At 47.0% G+C, this 17,989-nt stretch overlaps 1 protein-coding gene across 2 annotated transcripts in view; it reads right to left on the bottom strand.

The window, feature by feature from the left end:
- Nucleotides 1–17,989, bottom strand: part of LOC135527674 (ubiquitin-like modifier-activating enzyme 1) — a 72,403-nt gene that overhangs the window by 17,974 nt on the left and 36,440 nt on the right. For both annotated transcript variants that reach the window (XM_064956162.1, XM_064956161.1), the window contains exons 9-12: nt 17,540–17,686; nt 12,961–13,137; nt 8,180–8,290; nt 348–565 (exon numbers count right to left, since the gene is read on the bottom strand). In XM_064956162.1, coding sequence (XP_064812234.1) covers nt 348–565; nt 8,180–8,290; nt 12,961–13,137; nt 17,540–17,686 — 653 coding nt within the window. The remainder of the gene's footprint in view (nt 1–347; nt 566–8,179; nt 8,291–12,960; nt 13,138–17,539; nt 17,687–17,989) is intronic.

The raw sequence follows: 17,989 nt of genomic DNA, 5'->3' as shown, positions 1-17,989 counted from the left end.
CTGAATACAAACCAAAACAGTACTTTATTTCATAAAAGCTCCTTTGAAACCCGTAACCCTTTACAGAAGAACAATGACATACAAGCAAACAAGAAGCAATAACAGCTCAATTAAAACACAACAGGTCTATGTCCCAAGAGGTTCTCTATTCTATGTAGAGTACTACATCTGAACAGACCCGCTGTGCACTGATCTACAGTAATGCAGTATGTTGGAAAGTGGGAGCCATTTCAGACACCCGATGTCTAAACCAGTGTAATCACAGGGTCAAGGCTGAAGAGATGCTTGTGTTGTATGATTTAAACCCTCCAAGGGTTAAGTTTGCCCCTCCCCAACTCCCCTCTCACCTGAAGAGGAACTGTCTGTTGAGGTTGGATTTCTCAATGGTGTCCATGTCTGTCACGATGACCTCACCCTCTCCTCCAGCCAATCCAATCATGGCAAAGTTCTTTAGCAGCTCACAGCCAATAGCGCCAGCCCCAACCAGGAAGTAACGTTGTTTAGCCAGCTCCTCCTGCAGCTGGGAGCCAAACACAGCGATCTGGCCGTCATAACGACTGTTCCTCTGGGGAGAGGGAGAGATGTAATTTAATAGTTTTCCCACAGGTAGAAGGAGAGGCTGTAAAGGAGAACAGGTAGAAGGAGAGGCTGTAAAGGAGAACAGGTAGAAGGAGAGGCTGTAAAGGAGAACAGGTGAGGCTGTAAAGGAGAACAGGTAGAAGGAGAGGCTGTAAAGGAGAACAGGTGAGGCTGTAAAGGAGAACAGGTAGAAGGAGAGGCTGTAAAGGAGAACAGGAGAGGCTGTAAAGGAGAACAGGTGAGGCTGTAAAGGAGAACAGGTGAGGCTGTAAAGGAGAACAGGTGAGGCTGTAAAGGAGAACAGGTAGAAGGAGAGGCTGTAAAGGAGAACAGGTAGAAGGAGAGGCTGTAAAGGAGAACAGGTAGAAGGAGAGGCTGTAAAGGAGAACAGGTAGAAGGTGAGGCTGTAAAGGAGAACAGGTAGAAGGAGAGGCTGTAAAGGAGAACAGGTAGAAGGTGAGGCTGTAAAGGAGAACAGGTGAGGCTGTAAAGGAGAACAGGTAGAAGGAGAGGCTGTAAAGGAGAACAGGTGAGGCTGTAAAGGAGAACAGGTAGAAGGTGAGGCTGTAAAGGAGAACAGGTGAGGCTGTAAAGGAGAACAGGTGAGGCTGTAAAGGAGAACAGGTAGAAGGAGAGGCTGTAAAGGAGAACAGGTAGAAGGAGAGGCTGTAAAGGAGAACAGGTAGAAGGAGAGGCTGTAAAGGAGAACAGGTAGAAGGAGAGGCTGTAAAGGAGAACAGGTAGAAGGTGAGGCTGTAAAGGAGAACAGGTGAGGCTGTAAAGGAGAACAGGTGAGGCTGTAAAGGAGAACAGGTAGAAGGAGAGGCTGTAAAGGAGAACAGGAGAGGCTGTAAAGGAGAACAGATAGAAGGAGAGGCTGTAAAGGAGAACAGGTAGAAGGTGAGGCTGTAAGGAGAACAGGCGAGGCTGTAAAGGAGAACAGACAGAAGGTGAGGCTGTAAAGGAGAACAGGTAGAAGGAGAGGCTGTAAAGGAGAACAGGTAGAAGGTGAGGCTGTAAAGGAGAACAGGTAGAAGGAGAGGCTGTAAAGGAGAACAGGTGAGGCTGTAAAGGAGAACAGGTAGAAGGTGAGGCTGTAAAGGAGAACAGGTGAGGCTGTAAAGGAGAACAGGTGAGGCTGTAAAGGAGAACAGGTAGAAGGTGAGGCTGTAAAGGAGAACAGGTGAGGCTGTAAAGGAGAACAGGCGAGGCTGTAAAGGAGAACAGGTGAGGCTGTAAAGGAGAACAGGTAGAAGGAGAGGCTGTAAAGGAGAACAGGTAGAAGGTGAGGCTGTAAAGGAGAACAGGTAGAAGGAGAGGCTGTAAAGGAGAACAGGTGAGGCTGTAAAGGAGAACAGGTAGAAGGAGAGGCTGTAAAGGAGAACAGGTGAGGCTGTAAGGAGAACAGGTAGAATGCGAGGCTGTAAGGAGAACAGATAGAAGGTGAGGCTGTAAAGGAGAACAGGTGAGGCTGTAAGGAGAACAGGTAGAAGGCGAGGCTGTAAGGAGAACAGGTGAGGCTGTAAAGGAGAACAGGTAGAAGGTGAGGCTGTAAAGGAGAACAGGTGAGGCTGTAAAGGAGAACAGGTGAGGCTGTAAAGGAGAACAGGTAGAAGGAGAGGCTGTAAAGGAGAACAGGTGAGGCTGTAAAGGAGAACAGGTAGAAGGTGAGGCTGTAAAGGAGAACAGGTGAGGCTGTAAAGGAGAACAGGTAGAAGGAGAGGCTGTAAAGGAGAACAGGTGAGGCTGTAAAGGAGAACAGGTAGAAGGAGAGGCTGTAAAGGAGAACAGGACAGGCTGTAAAGGAGAACAGGTGAGGCTGTAAAGGAGAACAGACAGAAGGTGAGGCTGTAAAGGAGAACAGGTAGAAGGAGAGGCTGTAAAGGAGAACAGGTAGAAGGTGAGGCTGTAAAGGAGAACAGGTAGAAGGAGAGGCTGTAAAGGAGAACAGGTAGAAGGTGAGGCTGTAAAGGAGAACAGATAGAAGGTGAGGCTGTAAAGGAGAACAGGTAGAAGGAGAGGCTGTAAAGGAGAACAGGTAGAAGGTGAGGCTGTAAGGAGAACAGGCGAGGCTGTAAAGGAGAACAGATAGAAGGTGAGGCTGTAAGGAGAACAGGTAGAAGGCGAGGCTGTAAAGGAGAACAGGTGAGGCTGTAAAGGAGAACAGGTAGAAGGTGAGGCTGTAAAGGAGAACAGGTGAGGCTGTAAAGGAGAACAGGTGAGGCTGTAAAGGAGAACAGGTAGAAGGAGAGGCTGTAAAGGAGAACAGGTGAGGCTGTAAAGGAGAACAGGTAGAAGGTGAGGCTGTAAAGGAGAACAGGTGAGGCTGTAAAGGAGAACAGGTAGAAGGAGAGGCTGTAAAGGAGAACAGGTGAGGCTGTAAAGGAGAACAGGTAGAAGGAGAGGCTGTAAAGGAGAACAGGACAGGCTGTAAAGGAGAACAGGTGAGGCTGTAAAGGAGAACAGACAGAAGGTGAGGCTGTAAAGGAGAACAGGTAGAAGGAGAGGCTGTAAAGGAGAACAGGTAGAAGGTGAGGCTGTAAAGGAGAACAGGTAGAAGGAGAGGCTGTAAAGGAGAACAGGTAGAAGGTGAGGCTGTAAAGGAGAACAGGTAGAAGGTGAGGCTGTAAAGGAGAACAGGCGAGGCTGTAAAGGAGAACAGATAGAAGGTGAGGCTGTAAAGGAGAACAGGTAGAAGGAGAGGCTGTAAAGGAGAACAGGTGAGGCTGTAAAGGAGAACAGGTAGAAGGTGAGGCTGTAAAGGAGAACAGGTGAGGCTGTAAAGGAGAACAGGTAGAAGGAGAGGCTGTAAAGGAGAACAGGTGAGGCTGTAAAGGAGAACAGGTAGAAGGAGAGGCTGTAAAGGAGAACAGGACAGGCTGTAAAGGAGAACAGGTGAGGCTGTAAAGGAGAACAGACAGAAGGTGAGGCTGTAAAGGAGAACAGGTAGAAGGAGAGGCTGTAAAGGAGAACAGGTAGAAGGTGAGGCTGTAAAGGAGAACAGGTAGAAGGAGAGGCTGTAAAGGAGAACAGGTAGAAGGTGAGGCTGTAAAGGAGAACAGGTAGAAGGTGAGGCTGTAAAGGAGAACAGGCGAGGCTGTAAAGGAGAACAGATAGAAGGTGAGGCTGTAAGGAGAACAGGTAGAAGGCGAGGCTGTAAAGGAGAACAGGTGAGGCTGTAAAGGAGAACAGGTAGAAGGAGAGGCTGTAAAGGAGAACAGGTGAGGTTGTAAAGGAGAACAGGTAGAAGGTGAGGCTGTAAAGGAGAACAGGTAGAAGGAGAGGCTGTAAAGGAGAACAGGTAGAAGGAGAGGCTGTAAAGGAGAACAGGTGAGGCTGTAAAGGAGAACAGGTAGAAGGTGAGGCTGTAAAGGAGAACAGGTAGAAGGAGAGGCTGTAAAGGAGAACAGGTGAGGCTGTAAAGGAGAACAGGTAGAAGGTGAGGCTGTAAAGGAGAACAGGTGAGGCTGTAAAGGAGAACAGGTGAGGCTGTAAAGGAGAACAGGTAGAAGGTGAGGCTGTAAAGGAGAACAGGTGAGGCTGTAAAGGAGAACAGGCGAGGCTGTAAAGGAGAACAGGCGAGGCTGTAAAGGAGAACAGGTAGAAGGTGAGGCTGTAAAGGAGAACAGGTAGAAGGAGAGGCTGTAAAGGAGAACAGGTGAGGCTGTAAAGGAGAACAGGTAGAAGGAGAGGCTGTAAAGGAGAACAGGAGAGGCTGTAAAGGAGAACAGGTGAGGCTGTAAGGAGAACAGGTAGAATGCGAGGCTGTAAGGAGAACAGATAGAAGGTGAGGCTGTAAAGGAGAACAGGTGAGGCTGTAAGGAGAACAGGTAGAAGGCGAGGCTGTAAGGAGAACAGGTGAGGCTGTAAAGGAGAACAGGTGAGGCTGTAAAGGAGAACAGGTAGAAGGTGAGGCTGTAAAGGAGAACAGGTAGAAGGAGAGGCTGTAAAGGAGAACAGGTGAGGCTGTAAAGGAGAACAGGTAGAAGGAGAGGCTGTAAAGGAGAACAGGTGAGGCTGTAAAGGAGAACAGGTAGAAGGAGAGGCTGTAAAGGAGAACAGGCGAGGCTGTAAAGGAGAACAGGTGAGGCTGTAAAGGAGAACAGGTGAGGCTGTAAAGGAGAACAGGAGAGGCTGTAAAGGAGAACAGGTAGAAGGCGAGGCTGTAAGGAGAACAGATAGAAGGTGAGGCTGTAAAGGAGAACAGGTAGAAGGAGAGGCTGTAAAGGAGAACAGGTAGAAGGAGAGGCTGTAAAGGAGAACAGGTGAGGCTGTAAAGGAGAACAGGTAGAAGGAGAGGCTGTAAAGGAGAACAGGTGAGGCTGTAAGGAGAACAGGTAGAAGGCGAGGCTGTAAGGAGAACAGGTGAGGCTGTAAAGGAGAACAGGTGAGGCTGTAAAGGAGAACAGGTAGAAGGTGAGGCTGTAAAGGAGAACAGGTGAGGCTGTAAAGGAGAACAGGAGAGGCTGTAAAGGAGAACAGGTGAGGCTGTAAAGGAGAACAGGTGAGGCTGTAAAGGAGAACAGGAGAGGCTGTAAAGGAGAACAGGTGAGGCTGTAAAGGAGAACAGGTGAGGCTGTAAAGGAGAACAGGTGAGGCTGTAAAGGAGAACAGGTAGAAGGAGAGGCTGTAAAGGAGAACAGGTGAGGCTGTAAAGGAGAACAGGTAGAAGGAGAGGCTGTAAAGGAGAACAGGTGAGGCTGTAAAGGAGAACAGGTGAGGCTGTAAAGGAGAACAGGTGAGGCTGTAAAGGAGAACAGGTGAGGCTGTAAAGGAGTACAGGTAGAAGGTGAGGCTGTAAAGGAGAACAGGTAGAAGGAGAGGCTGTAAGGAGAACAGGTGAGACTGTAAAGGAGAACAGGTGAGGCTGTAAAGGAGAACAGGTGAGGCTGTAAAGGAGAACAGGTGAGGCTGTAAAGGAGTACAGGTAGAAGGTGAGGCTGTAAAGGAGAACAGGTAGAAGGAGAGGCTGTAAGGAGAACAGGTGAGACTGTAAAGGAGAACAGGTGAGGCTGTAAAGGAGAACAGGTGAGGCTGTAAAGGAGAACAGGTAGAAGGAGAGGCTGTAAGGAGAACAGGTGAGACTGTAAAGGAGAACAGGTGAGGCTGTAAAGGAGAACAGGTGAGGCTGTAAAGGAGAACAGGTAGAAGGTGAGGCTGTAAAGGAGAACAGGTGAGGCTGTAAAGGAGAACAGGTGAGGCTGTAAAGGAGAACAGGTAGAAGGAGAGGCTGTAAAGGAGAACAGGTGAGGCTGTAAAGGAGAACAGGTAGAAGGTGAGGCTGTAAAGGAGAACAGGTGAGGCTGTAAAGGAGAACAGGTAGAAGGAGAGGCTGTAAAGGAGAACAGGTGAGGCTGTAAAGGAGAACAGGTGAGGCTGTAAAGGAGAACAGGTAGAAGGAGAGGCTGTAAAGGAGAACAGGTGAGGCTGTAAAGGAGAACAGGTAGAAGGAGAGGCTGTAAAGGAGAACAGGTGAGGCTGTAAAGGAGAACAGGTGAGGCTGTAAAGGAGAACAGGTAGAAGGAGAGGCTGTAAAGGAGAACAGGTGAGGCTGTAAAGGAGAACAGGTAGAAGGTGAGGCTGTAAAGGAGAACAGGTGAGGCTGTAAAGGAGAACAGGTGAGGCTGTAAAGGAGAACAGGTGAGGCTGTAAAGGAGAACAGGTGAGGCTGTAAAGGAGAACAGGTGAGGCTGTAAAGGAGAACAGGCGAGGCTGTAAAGGAGAACAGGTGAGGCTGTAAAGGAGAACAGACGAGGCTGTAAAGGAGAACAGACGAGGCTGTAAAGGAGAACAGGTAGAAGGAGAGGCTGTAAAGGAGAACAGGTGAGGCTGTAAAGGAGAACAGGCGAGGCTGTAAAGGAGAACAGGTAGAAGGAGAGGCTGTAAAGGAGAACAGGTAGAAGGTGAGGCTGTAAAGGAGAACAGGTAGAAGGAGAGGCTGTAAAGGAGAACAGGTAGAAGGTGAGGCTGTAAAGGAGAACAGGTGAGGCTGTAAAGGAGAACAGGTAGAAGGAGAGGCTGTAAAGGAGAACAGGTGAGGCTGTAAGGAGAACAGGTAGAAGGCGAGGCTGTAAGGAGAACAGATAGAAGGTGAGGCTGTAAAGGAGAACAGGTGAGGCTGTAAGGAGAACAGGTAGAAGGCGAGGCTGTAAGGAGAACAGGTGAGGCTGTAAAGGAGAACAGGTGAGGCTGTAAAGGAGAACAAGTAGAAGGTGAGGCTGTAAAGGAGAACAGGTAGAAGGAGAGGCTGTAAAGGAGAACAGGTGAGGCTGTAAAGGAGAACAGGTAGAAGGAGAGGCTGTAAAGGAGAACAGGTGAAGCTGTAAAGGAGAACAGGTAGAAGGCGAGGCTGTAAGGAGAACAGGTAGAAGGCGAGGCTGTAAGGAGAACAGGTAGAAGGCGAGGCTGTAAGGAGAACAGGTGAGGCTGTAAAGGAGAACAGGTAGAAGGTGAGGCTGTAAAGGAGAACAGGTGAGGCTGTAAAGGAGAACAGGTAGAAGGAGAGGCTGTAAAGGAGAACAGGTGAGGCTGTAAAGGAGAACAGGTGAGGCTGTAAAGGAGAACAGGTGAGGCTGTAAAGGAGAACAGGTAGAAGGTGAGGCTGTAAAGGAGAACAGGTAGAAGGCGAGGCTGTAAGGAGAACAGGTAGAAGGAGAGGCTGTAAAGGAGAACAGGTGAGGCTGTAAAGGAGAACAGGTGAGGCTGTAAAGGAGAACAGGTAGAAGGTGAGGCTGTAAAGGAGAACAGGTGAGGCTGTAAAGGAGAACAGGTAGAAGGAGAGGCTGTAAAGGAGAACAGGTGAGGCTGTAAAGGAGAACAGGTGAGGCTGTAAAGGAGAACAGGTGAGGCTGTAAAGGAGAACAGGTGAGGCTGTAAAGGAGAACAGGTAGAAGGTGAGGCTGTAAAGGAGAACAGGTGAGGCTGTAAAGGAGAACAGATAGAAGGTGAGGCTGTAAAGGAGAACAGGTGAGGCTGTAAAGGAGAACAGGTGAGGCTGTAAAGGAGAACAGGTAGAAGGAGAGGCTGTAAAGGAGAACAGGTGAGGCTGTAAAGGAGAACAGGTAGAAGGAGAGGCTGTAAAGGAGAACAGGTGAGGCTGTAAAGGAGAACAGGTAGAAGGAGAGGCTGTAAAGGAGAACAGGTGAGGCTGTAAAGGAGAACAGGTGAGGCTGTAAAGGAGAACAGGTAGAAGGAGAGGCTGTAAAGGAGAACAGGTGAGGCTGTAAAGGAGAACAGGTGAGGCTGTAAAGGAGAACAGGTGAGGCTGTAAAGGAGAACAGGTGAGGCTGTAAAGGAGAACAGGTAGAAGGAGAGGCTGTAAAGGAGAACAGGTGAGGTTGTAAAGGAGAACAGGTGAGGCTGTAAAGGAGAACAGGTGAGGCTGTAAAGGAGAACAGGTGAGGCTGTAAAGGAGAACAGGTGAGGTTGTAAAGGAGAACAGGTAGAAGGCGAGGCTTTATAGTTCTACTTGAAATAGTGGCATGATGTGTTTTGTGCCTGTATGTGTTTGGCCTGTGAGGGTTTGTGTTAGGTGTGTGCAAATTGGTGGGCGGTGTGTGTGTGAGTATGGTAGACGTCGGAGTGTGTGAAATGTACTCACAGGGGCACAGTCCTCCTCAGTGAGCATGGCTCCTCCCTCTTCCTCAGACAGACACTCCAGAGCATCAAAATAGAGCCACTGCATCATGGGCATGAACTTCCCTGTACACGCCTAGGACAGACACACACAGTTATAATACTGTACAGCCACTGCATCATGGGCATGAACAGGGTGGAAAATCAGCCTGATGGAGGGACAACAGAGCCCTGAGTACCAGGCCATTAGGACCTGATGGAGGGACAATAGAGCCCTGAGTACCAGGCCATTAGGACCTGATGGAGGGACAATAGAGCCCTGAGTACCAGGCCATTAGGACCTGATGGAGGGACAATAGAGCCCTGAGTACCAGGCCATTAGGACCTGATGGAGGGACAACAGAGCCCTGAGTACCAGGCCATTAGGACCTGATGGAGGGACAATAGAGCCCCGAGTACCAGGCCATTAGGACCTGATGGAGGGACAATAGAGCCCTGAGTATCAGGCCATGAGGACCTGATGGAGGGACAATAGAGCCCTGAGTACCAGGCCATTAGGACCTGATGGAGGGACAACAGAGCCCTGAGTACCAGGCCATTAGGACCTGATGGAGGGACAATAGAGCCCTGAGTACCAGGCCATTAGGACCTGATGGAGGGACAATAGAGCCCTGAGTATCAGGCCATGAGGACCCGATGGAGGGACAATAGAGCCCTGAGTACCAGGCCATTAGGACATGATGGAGGGACAACAGAGACCTGAGTACCAGGCCATTAGGACCTGATGGAGGGACAATAGAGCCCTGAGTACCAGGCCATTAGGACCTGATGGAGGGACAATAGAGCCCTGAGTATCAGGCCATGAGGACCTGATGGAGGGACAATAGAGCCCTGAGTACCAGGCCATTAGGACCTGATGGAGGGACAATAGAGCCCTGAGTACCAGGCCATTAGGACCTGATGGAGGGACAATAGAGCCCTGAGTACCAGACCATTAGGACCTGATGGAGGGACAATAGAGCCCTGAGTACCAGGCCATTAGGACCTGATGGAGGGACAATAGAGCCCTGAGTACCAGGCCATTAGGACCTGATGGAGGGACAACAGAGCCCTGAGTACCAGGCCATTAGGACATGATGGAGGGACAACAGAGCCCTGAGTACCAGGCCGTTAGGACATGATGGAGGGACAACAGAGCCCTGAGTACCAGGCCATTAGGACCTGATGGAGGGACAATAGAGCCCTGAGTACCAGGCCATTAGGACATGATGGAGGGACAACAGAGCCCTGAGTACCAGGCCATTAGGACCTGATGGAGGGACAATAGAGCCCTGAGTACCAGGCCATTAGGACCTGATGGAGGGACAATAGAGCCCTGAGTATCAGGCCATGAGGACCCGATGGAGGGACAATAGAGCCCTGAGTACCAGGCCATTAGGACATGATGGAGGGACAACAGAGACCTGAGTACCAGGCCATTAGGACCTGATGGAGGGACAATAGAGCCCTGAGTACCAGGCCATTAGGACCTGATGGAGGGACAATAGAGCCCTGAGTATCAGGCCATGAGGACCTGATGGAGGGACAATAGAGCCCTGAGTACCAGGCCATTAGGACCTGATGGAGGGACAATAGAGCCCTGAGTACCAGGCCATTAGGACCTGATGGAGGGACAACAGAGCCCTGAGTACCAGGCCATTAGGACCTGATGGAGGGACAATAGAGCCCCGAGTACCAGGCCATTAGGACCTGATGGAGGGACAATAGAGCCCTGAGTATCAGGCCATGAGGACCTGATGGAGGGACAATAGAGCCCTGAGTACCAGGCCATTAGGACCTGATGGAGGGACAACAGAGCCCTGAGTACCAGGCCATTAGGACCTGATGGAGGGACAATAGAGCCCTGAGTACCAGGCCATTAGGACCTGATGGAGGGACAATAGAGCCCTGAGTATCAGGCCATGAGGACCCGATGGAGGGACAATAGAGCCCTGAGTACCAGGCCATTAGGACATGATGGAGGGACAACAGAGACCTGAGTACCAGGCCATTAGGACCTGATGGAGGGACAATAGAGCCCTGAGTACCAGGCCATTAGGACCTGATGGAGGGACAATAGAGCCCTGAGTATCAGGCCATGAGGACCTGATGGAGGGACAATAGAGCCCTGAGTACCAGGCCATTAGGACCTGATGGAGGGACAATAGAGCCCTGAGTACCAGGCCATTAGGACCTGATGGAGGGACAATAGAGCCCTGAGTACCAGACCATTAGGACCTGATGGAGGGACAATAGAGCCCTGAGTACCAGGCCATTAGGACCTGATGGAGGGACAATAGAGCCCTGAGTACCAGGCCATTAGGACCTGATGGAGGGACAACAGAGCCCTGAGTACCAGGCCATTAGGACATGATGGAGGGACAACAGAGCCCTGAGTACCAGGCCGTTAGGACATGATGGAGGGACAACAGAGCCCTGAGTACCAGGCCATTAGGACCTGATGGAGGGACAATAGAGCCCTGAGTACCAGGCCATTAGGACATGATGGAGGGACAACAGAGCCCTGAGTACCAGGCCATTAGGACCTGATGGAGGGACAATAGAGCCCTGAGTACCAGGCCATTAGGACATGATGGAGGGACAACAGAGCCCTGAGTACCAGGCCATTAGGACATGATGGTCATTAGAGAGTTGGGTACAAGCTACACATGTCCAAAATGCATAAGAGGAGATAACCGTGACCCAACGGCCACGTGGAATTTTACTACATTCAAGACTCATGACTGCTGTGTGTGTCGTTAATACGGTCACCTAACAACCACCCTAACAACACTCAGCGTTCCCAGAACGTATTCATAGCCCTCGACTTCCACCGCATTTTGTTGTCTTATAGTCTGAATTTTAGACTTGACATGTCTTGGAGTCAGTAACTAACCCCTTTGTTATGGAAGCCTAAATAAGTTCAGGAGTAACAAAGACACAAAATATGTTGCAATAATAGTGTTTTGAATGACTACCTCATCTCTGTACATCACACAACACCAAAGTAAAAAATAATAAAATAAAAAATAAGTCTGGTATATAAAAGACCCCCCCCCCCCCCAAGCAAGCAAAGACATCCACACATTAAGTGTTGGTAGTGGGGAACACTTAACCTAACGAGCCCCCTGATGAAATAGTGAAGAATTTAAAACAGGTTGTACGTAAACAACTACTTATTTAGCAAAACTAGACTGTTCTAGAGAATAAAACATTATGACAATACATTTAAAAAAATACTTAGACATATACAAGTAATTTAAAAGGAATTATGGCAGTGTGAACCAGAGATACTTAGAATCCCTAGACAGGACTGTTCAAGCACTAAGCACATGCCTCTCCAGTAACCATGTAATTATTTCTATGATGCTCATGTCCCTTATAGGCATTTTCACACAGATGTCCAAAGACCACACACTTAGATCAGTGAACTTTTCTTATAAAATAACTCACGACACCAGAAGATGATGTCATAAGGTGAATTCACCAATTTGTAAGTCGCTCTGGATAAGAGCGTCTGCCAAATGACTTAAATGTAATGTAAATGTAAGATAAAACTATATCCATGGCAGCACTAAATTCAGTGTATTCAAAGGACAAAGCCTTAAAAAAAAACAAAAAAATGGTGCTTCATCGACCCTGAAAACCATCAACAAATGAAATGAGCAGCTTCATGGTAAAGAAAGAAAGCTGTCTCACCGTAATGATGTAATGCACTAATGTTAACTGGTAAACTAGATGTAATGCACTAATGTTAACTAGTAAACTAGATGTAATGCACTAATGTTAACTAGTAAACTAGATGTAATGCACTAATGTTAACTGGTAAACTAGATGTAATGCACTAATGTTAACTAGTAAACTAGATGTAATGCACTAATGTTAACTAGTAAACTAGATGTAATGCACTAATGTTAACTAGTAAACTAGATGTAATGCACTAATGTTAACTGGTAAACTAGATGTAATGCACTAATGTTAACTAGTAAACTAGATGTAATGCACTAATGTTAACTGGTAAACTAGATGTAATGCACTAATGTTAACTAGTAAACTAGATGTAATGCACTAATGTTAACTGGTAGACTAGATGTAATGCACTAATGTTAACTGGTAAACTAGATGTAATGCACTAATGTTAACTAGTAAACTAGATGTAATGCACTAATGTTAACTAGTAAACTAGATGTAATGCACTAATGTTAACTAGTAAACTAGATGTAATGCACTAATGTTAACTGGTAAACTAGATGTAATGCACTAATGTTAACTAGTAAACTAGATGTAATGCACTAATGTTAACTAGTAAACTAGATGTAATGCACTAATGTTAACTGGTAAACTAGATGTAATGCACTAATGTTAACTGGTAAACTAGATGTAATGCACTAATGTTAACTGGTAAACTAGATGTAATGCACTAATGTTAACTAGTAAACTAGATGTAATGCACTAATGTTGAGTAGTGTAATGCAATAATGGTGAGAAACACCTCAAGCACCACGGTAGTGCATTTTTCCCACCATTATAAAAAATAAACATTTCAGTAGCTCGGATAAACGTGACCTACACCATGGCTTGCTCACTAGTGCCCCCCTAAATGTGATTTCTGTCATTCTGAGCACCGTGGGTGGACACCTTAATCAGGTTACGCACCCAATGCATATGAGTCCGGTAAATAAAAAATACAGCGGACACACACACACACACACACACATTGAGCAGAAAGACAGTTTTGCGTAGACAGGAAGGTGAGCTGCTCCTTACCTTCATTACTTCCTGTGCAGCCAGTCCACCAATGAAAGCGTTGAGTGGTGCCAGGTCGCCGGCGGAGACGAAGGCCAGTTTCTTAATGAGCTTGTCATCCAGCTCGTCCACCTTAGCTGACCCCGTCTGGCTGGAGTTCACCTCTTTAGCCAGGGACACCAACTCCTCTCCATCAGCCTGGAACACACCACAAAGCATTACATTGATAGGCTACAAGGTGCGGAAAGCATTCCACAGGGATGCTGGCCCATATTGACTACAATGCTTCCAACAGTTGTGTCAAGATGGCTGGGTGACATTTGGGTGGTGAACCGTTCTTGATTCACACGGGAAACTTGAGTGTGGAAAAACCCTGCAGCGTTGCAGTTCTAGACACAAACTGATTCACCTGGCATCTACTACCATACCCCGTTCAAAGGCACTTAAATCTTCTGTCTTGTCCATTCACCCTCTGAATGGCACACATACACAATCCATGTCTCACAGTGGTGCAATCAATTACCTTCAGAAGTCACATAATTAGTTATTGTCCACCTGTGTGCAATCTAAGTGTCACATGATCTCAGTATATATACACCTGTTCTGAAAGGCCCCAGAGTCTGCAACACCAATAAGCAAGAGGCACCACCAAGCAAGAAGCACCATGAAGACCAAGGAGCTCTCCAAACAGGTCAGAGACAAAGTTGTGGAGAAGTACAGATCAGGGTTGGGTTATAAAAAAATATCAGAAACTTTGAACATCCCACAAAGCACCATTAAATCCATTATTAAAAATTTGAAAGAATATGGCACCACAACAAACCTGCCAAGAGAGGGCCGCCCACCAAAACTCACACCAGGGAGGGAATTCATTAAACAGAGGCAACAAAGAGACCAAAGATAGCTCTGAAGGAGCTGCAAAGCTCCACAGCTGAGATCGGAGTATCTGTCCATGGGACCACTTTAAGCCGTACACTCCACAGAGCTGGGCTTTATGGAAGAGTGGCCAGAAACAAGCCATTGCTTAAAGAAAAAAAATAAAAGAAACACGTTTGGTGTTTGCCGAAAGGCATGTGGGAGAAGATACTCTGATCAGTTGAGACAAAAATAGATTTTTTTTGGCCATCAAGGAAAACGCTATGTCTGGTGCAAACCCAACATCTATCATCACCCCGAGGACACCATCCCCACAGTGAAGCATGGTGGTGGCAGCATGTTTTTCATCTGCAGGGAAACTGGTCAGAATTGAAGGATGGCGCTAAATACAGGGAAATTCTTGAGGGAAACCGGTTCCAGTCTTCCAGAGATATGAGACTGGGACGGAGGTTCACCTTCCAGCAGGACAATGACCCTAAGCATATTGCTAAAGCAACACTCGAGTGGTTTAAGGGGAAACATTTAAATGTCTTGGAATGGCCTAGTCAAAGCACAGACCTTAATCCAATTGAGGATCTGTGGTATGACTTAAAGATTGCTCTACACAAGGGGAACCCATCCAACTTGAAGGAGCTGGAGCAGTTTTGCCTCGAAGAATGGGCAAAAATCCCAGTTGCTAGATGTGCACAGGTTAAAGAGACATGCCCCAAGAGACTTGCAGCTGTAATTGCTGTGAAAAGTGGCTCGACAAAATATTGACTTTGGGGGTGGTAAATAGTTATGCACTCTCAAGTTGTGTTTTTTTGTCTTATTTTGTTTGTTTCACAATAAAAAACATTTGGCATCTTCAAAGGGGTAGGCAACCCCCCCCCCAAAAAAAATCCATTTTAATACCAGGTTGTAGGGCAACAAAACAGGAAAAATGCCAAGCCACTAATTTTCTCGAGGCTTAAAAATCATTCTTTAACCTGTCTTCTCACCATCTACACTGATTCAAGTGGACTTAACCCAGAGGTCAATGTCCGCACCCCCGCGGAAACCGAATTAGCATAATGAAAAAATCTGTCAGTTTAAACTAGAAATATGTGTTTTTTGGAGTACTGACAGTACTGACAGAGCTTGTACCGCATCCGCCGTCGTCGTGGTGACAGAAAGGTGAAAGAGCGGTGTTTGTCAGACCATGAGACATCCTGGAAATCTGTCCACTTACAAAATAATCTGTGGCGTCCGAATGGTTTGGCCTCCGAACTATAATGACCCTTTATGTAAAGATGAGACTCACTGACACGACGGTGTACTCCGTTTTGCTCTACCTCCCCCCATAAGCATCTTAGGACTTGTAAGTTGGTGTAGGCGATTTGCCAACTTCTGTCTAACAGTTTGGGCTACACACTATTATGCCCACTCTGTGGAAAGGTGAGATTCATGAACGTTGGTCGTTTTGCTAAAGGGCACCCACAGGCCTCAAAAGACTCATCTGAAAGTCCCCTGGTACCGGTTGGAAAAAAATATGAATCGATCCTATGGAGAAATTAATGCCAAAATAAGGGGTTAAATACATGTTTAAAAAATAAATAAAATAACATTTCCTGATCTTCTTTCTCTCTCTCTCTCAGATAGACATGTCAGAACAAAGAGACCCTTTTATGGGCATAAACCTGCCTTCAGGTTGGGAGGGGGTTTGGCCAGCCGGGATGACCTTGTCCCACTGCGCTTTAGTGACTCCTTGTGGCGGGCCGGGTGCCTGCAAGCTGAACCCGGCCGCCAGCTGGACAGTGTTTCCTCCGACACGAGGTAAAAGCACCAAAAAAACAACTGGAAATTCACGAGAACCACAACGCCTACTCCACCAAGGTTTTCCAGCACACAGCTTTGACCTACTACGGTAGCTATGTTGGTCTATTGTACTTCAAACTATGTGTAGGCAGGTTGCTTAGGATTCAAAACTTCTCAAACAGCCTGATTCATACTGTTAGAGGTGCTTCCAGAATAATGTGATTTATGCCACATATAAGTTAAAGGTATGAGGATTCTTCACACACCACAGTAGTCCCATTCCGCGACGTTTTCCATCTTTTTAAAATTATTAATATGACCTTTGCTTTTATACTTACAAGATCATACTTGATCAATCATACTTGATTGAGCTGTTTGTTATTGTAGTACTGTGGTGCCTTATAGTACCATGCTTCCTTAAATCTAGATTTTAGACAAATCTAAATTTCATAACATATTTCTTGGGGTCAGTAAGTGCCCAACATATCACCAGGTGGTGTGTTGGGCGTCTCTCATCTATAGAGGCAGGGCCTAAAATGAACACCTGCGGGTTCAGGCATTGGTGGGTAAGACATTCATTCCAGGAGCCACGTTGGTGGGTAAGACATCCATTCCAGGAGCCACGTTGGTGGGTAAGACATCCATTCCAGGAGCCACGTTGGTGGGTAACACATTCATTCCAGGAGCCACGTTGGTGGGTAAGACATCCATTCCAGGAGCCACGTTGGTGGGTAAGACATCCATTCCAGGAGCCACGTTGGTGGGTAACACATTCATTCCAGGAGCCACGTTGGTGGGTAAGACATCCATTCCAGGAGCCACGTTGGTGGGTAAGACATCCATTCCAGGAGCCACGTTGGTGGGTGCCAAGGGCTCCACAGCGCGAGCTTTTCACTCATTTGTGAATAAAATGGTCAAGTATGATTGTGGTGTCCATGTTGAATGTCCTTTTGTGCTGCAAGCCAGTGACTATTAGGTATTTAGTCCTATAAGAACAAGTGGAAGCAGTATTACTGCAAACACACTGGGTTCAATTAACACGACCACATATCCTGTTCCTGGCCTTGTTCCATAACAGATTGGTCACCATAGCAGCACCCACTCGTAGCACGCGCTCCAGCAGGTATATCTCATTGGTCACCCCCAAAGCCAATTCCTCCTTTGGCTGCATTTCCTTCCAGTTCTCTGCTGCCAATGACTGGAACGAACTGCAATAATCACTGAATCTGGAGACTCATATCTCCCTCACTAACTTTAAGCCCCACCTGTCAGAGGAGCTCACAGATCACTGCACCTGTACATAGCTCATCTGTAAATAGTCCATCCAACTACCTCATCCCCATACTGTTATTTATTTTGCTCCTTTGCACCCCAGTATCTCTACTTGCACATTCATCTTCTGCACATCTACCATTCCAGTGTTTAATTGCTATATTGTAATTATTTCACCACTACAGCCTATTTATTGCCTTACCTCCCTTATCTTACCTCATTTGCTCACATCGTATATAGACTTTTTCTACTGTATTATTGACTGTATGTTTGTTTTACTCCATGTGTAACTCTGTGTTGTTGTTTGTGTTGAACTGCTTTGCTTTATCTTGGCCAGGTCGCAGTTGTAAATGAGAACTTGTTCTCAACTTCCTGGTAAAATAAAGGTGAAAATGTAAATAATAATAGTTCCTGCTTCACGGGAACAGACTTGTTAAGACTTGTCGTCTTCCATAAACCAGAGGAAGCCAAGAATGGAAGCCAAGAATGGAAGCGTATTTTCAACTTCCTGGTGCTTTTGGAATGGCAGCTGGGGAAACACCCCAGGGAAGTCGAAAATAAGTAGAACACATTCATTCTTGTACACAAGATCTGATTGATGGGATTATCATTATGTGTGTGTGTGTGTGTGTGTGTGTGTGTGTGTGTGTGTGTGTGTGTGTGTGTGTGTGTGTACCTGGCACCAGGGCTTGGGCAGCCTGCTGTGTTTCCTCTGGTAGCTGTGTAGAGCCTGGAAGCCCAGGTGAAGCTGTCCTGGTCGCTCAAACTTAGCAAAGTCTGTCACCACAAACTCTGGCTCTGCCATGGAAGTGGTGAAGGATTTCTACAGAGAGAGAGAAGGCGAGACACAAATTAACTCAACCTTTCTTCCAACAAGTAATAGTGAACTATGCACTGTTGGAGATGATATTACTGGTGAAATCTACACGTCATGGTTAGTCAGAAACTACATTGATCTGTTACACAACCTGCACATTTTACCAGGCTTGTACCCACTACATTAAACATTGGTGTAATGACAGTAAACTGTCTGCCACATCACAGTAACAGAGCGGTTTAACGAGAACCAAAACATTCCACCCTCGACATGAACTTGACACCATGACATGCGGAAAATGTCTGGTAC

This window comes from Oncorhynchus masou, chromosome 33, assembly GCF_036934945.1.
Source record: "Oncorhynchus masou masou isolate Uvic2021 chromosome 33, UVic_Omas_1.1, whole genome shotgun sequence".
NCBI lineage: Eukaryota > Metazoa > Chordata > Actinopteri > Salmoniformes > Salmonidae > Oncorhynchus > Oncorhynchus masou.
The sequence above is the reverse complement of the archived record's forward strand: the minus strand, read 5'-3'. Positions and strand labels throughout refer to the sequence as shown.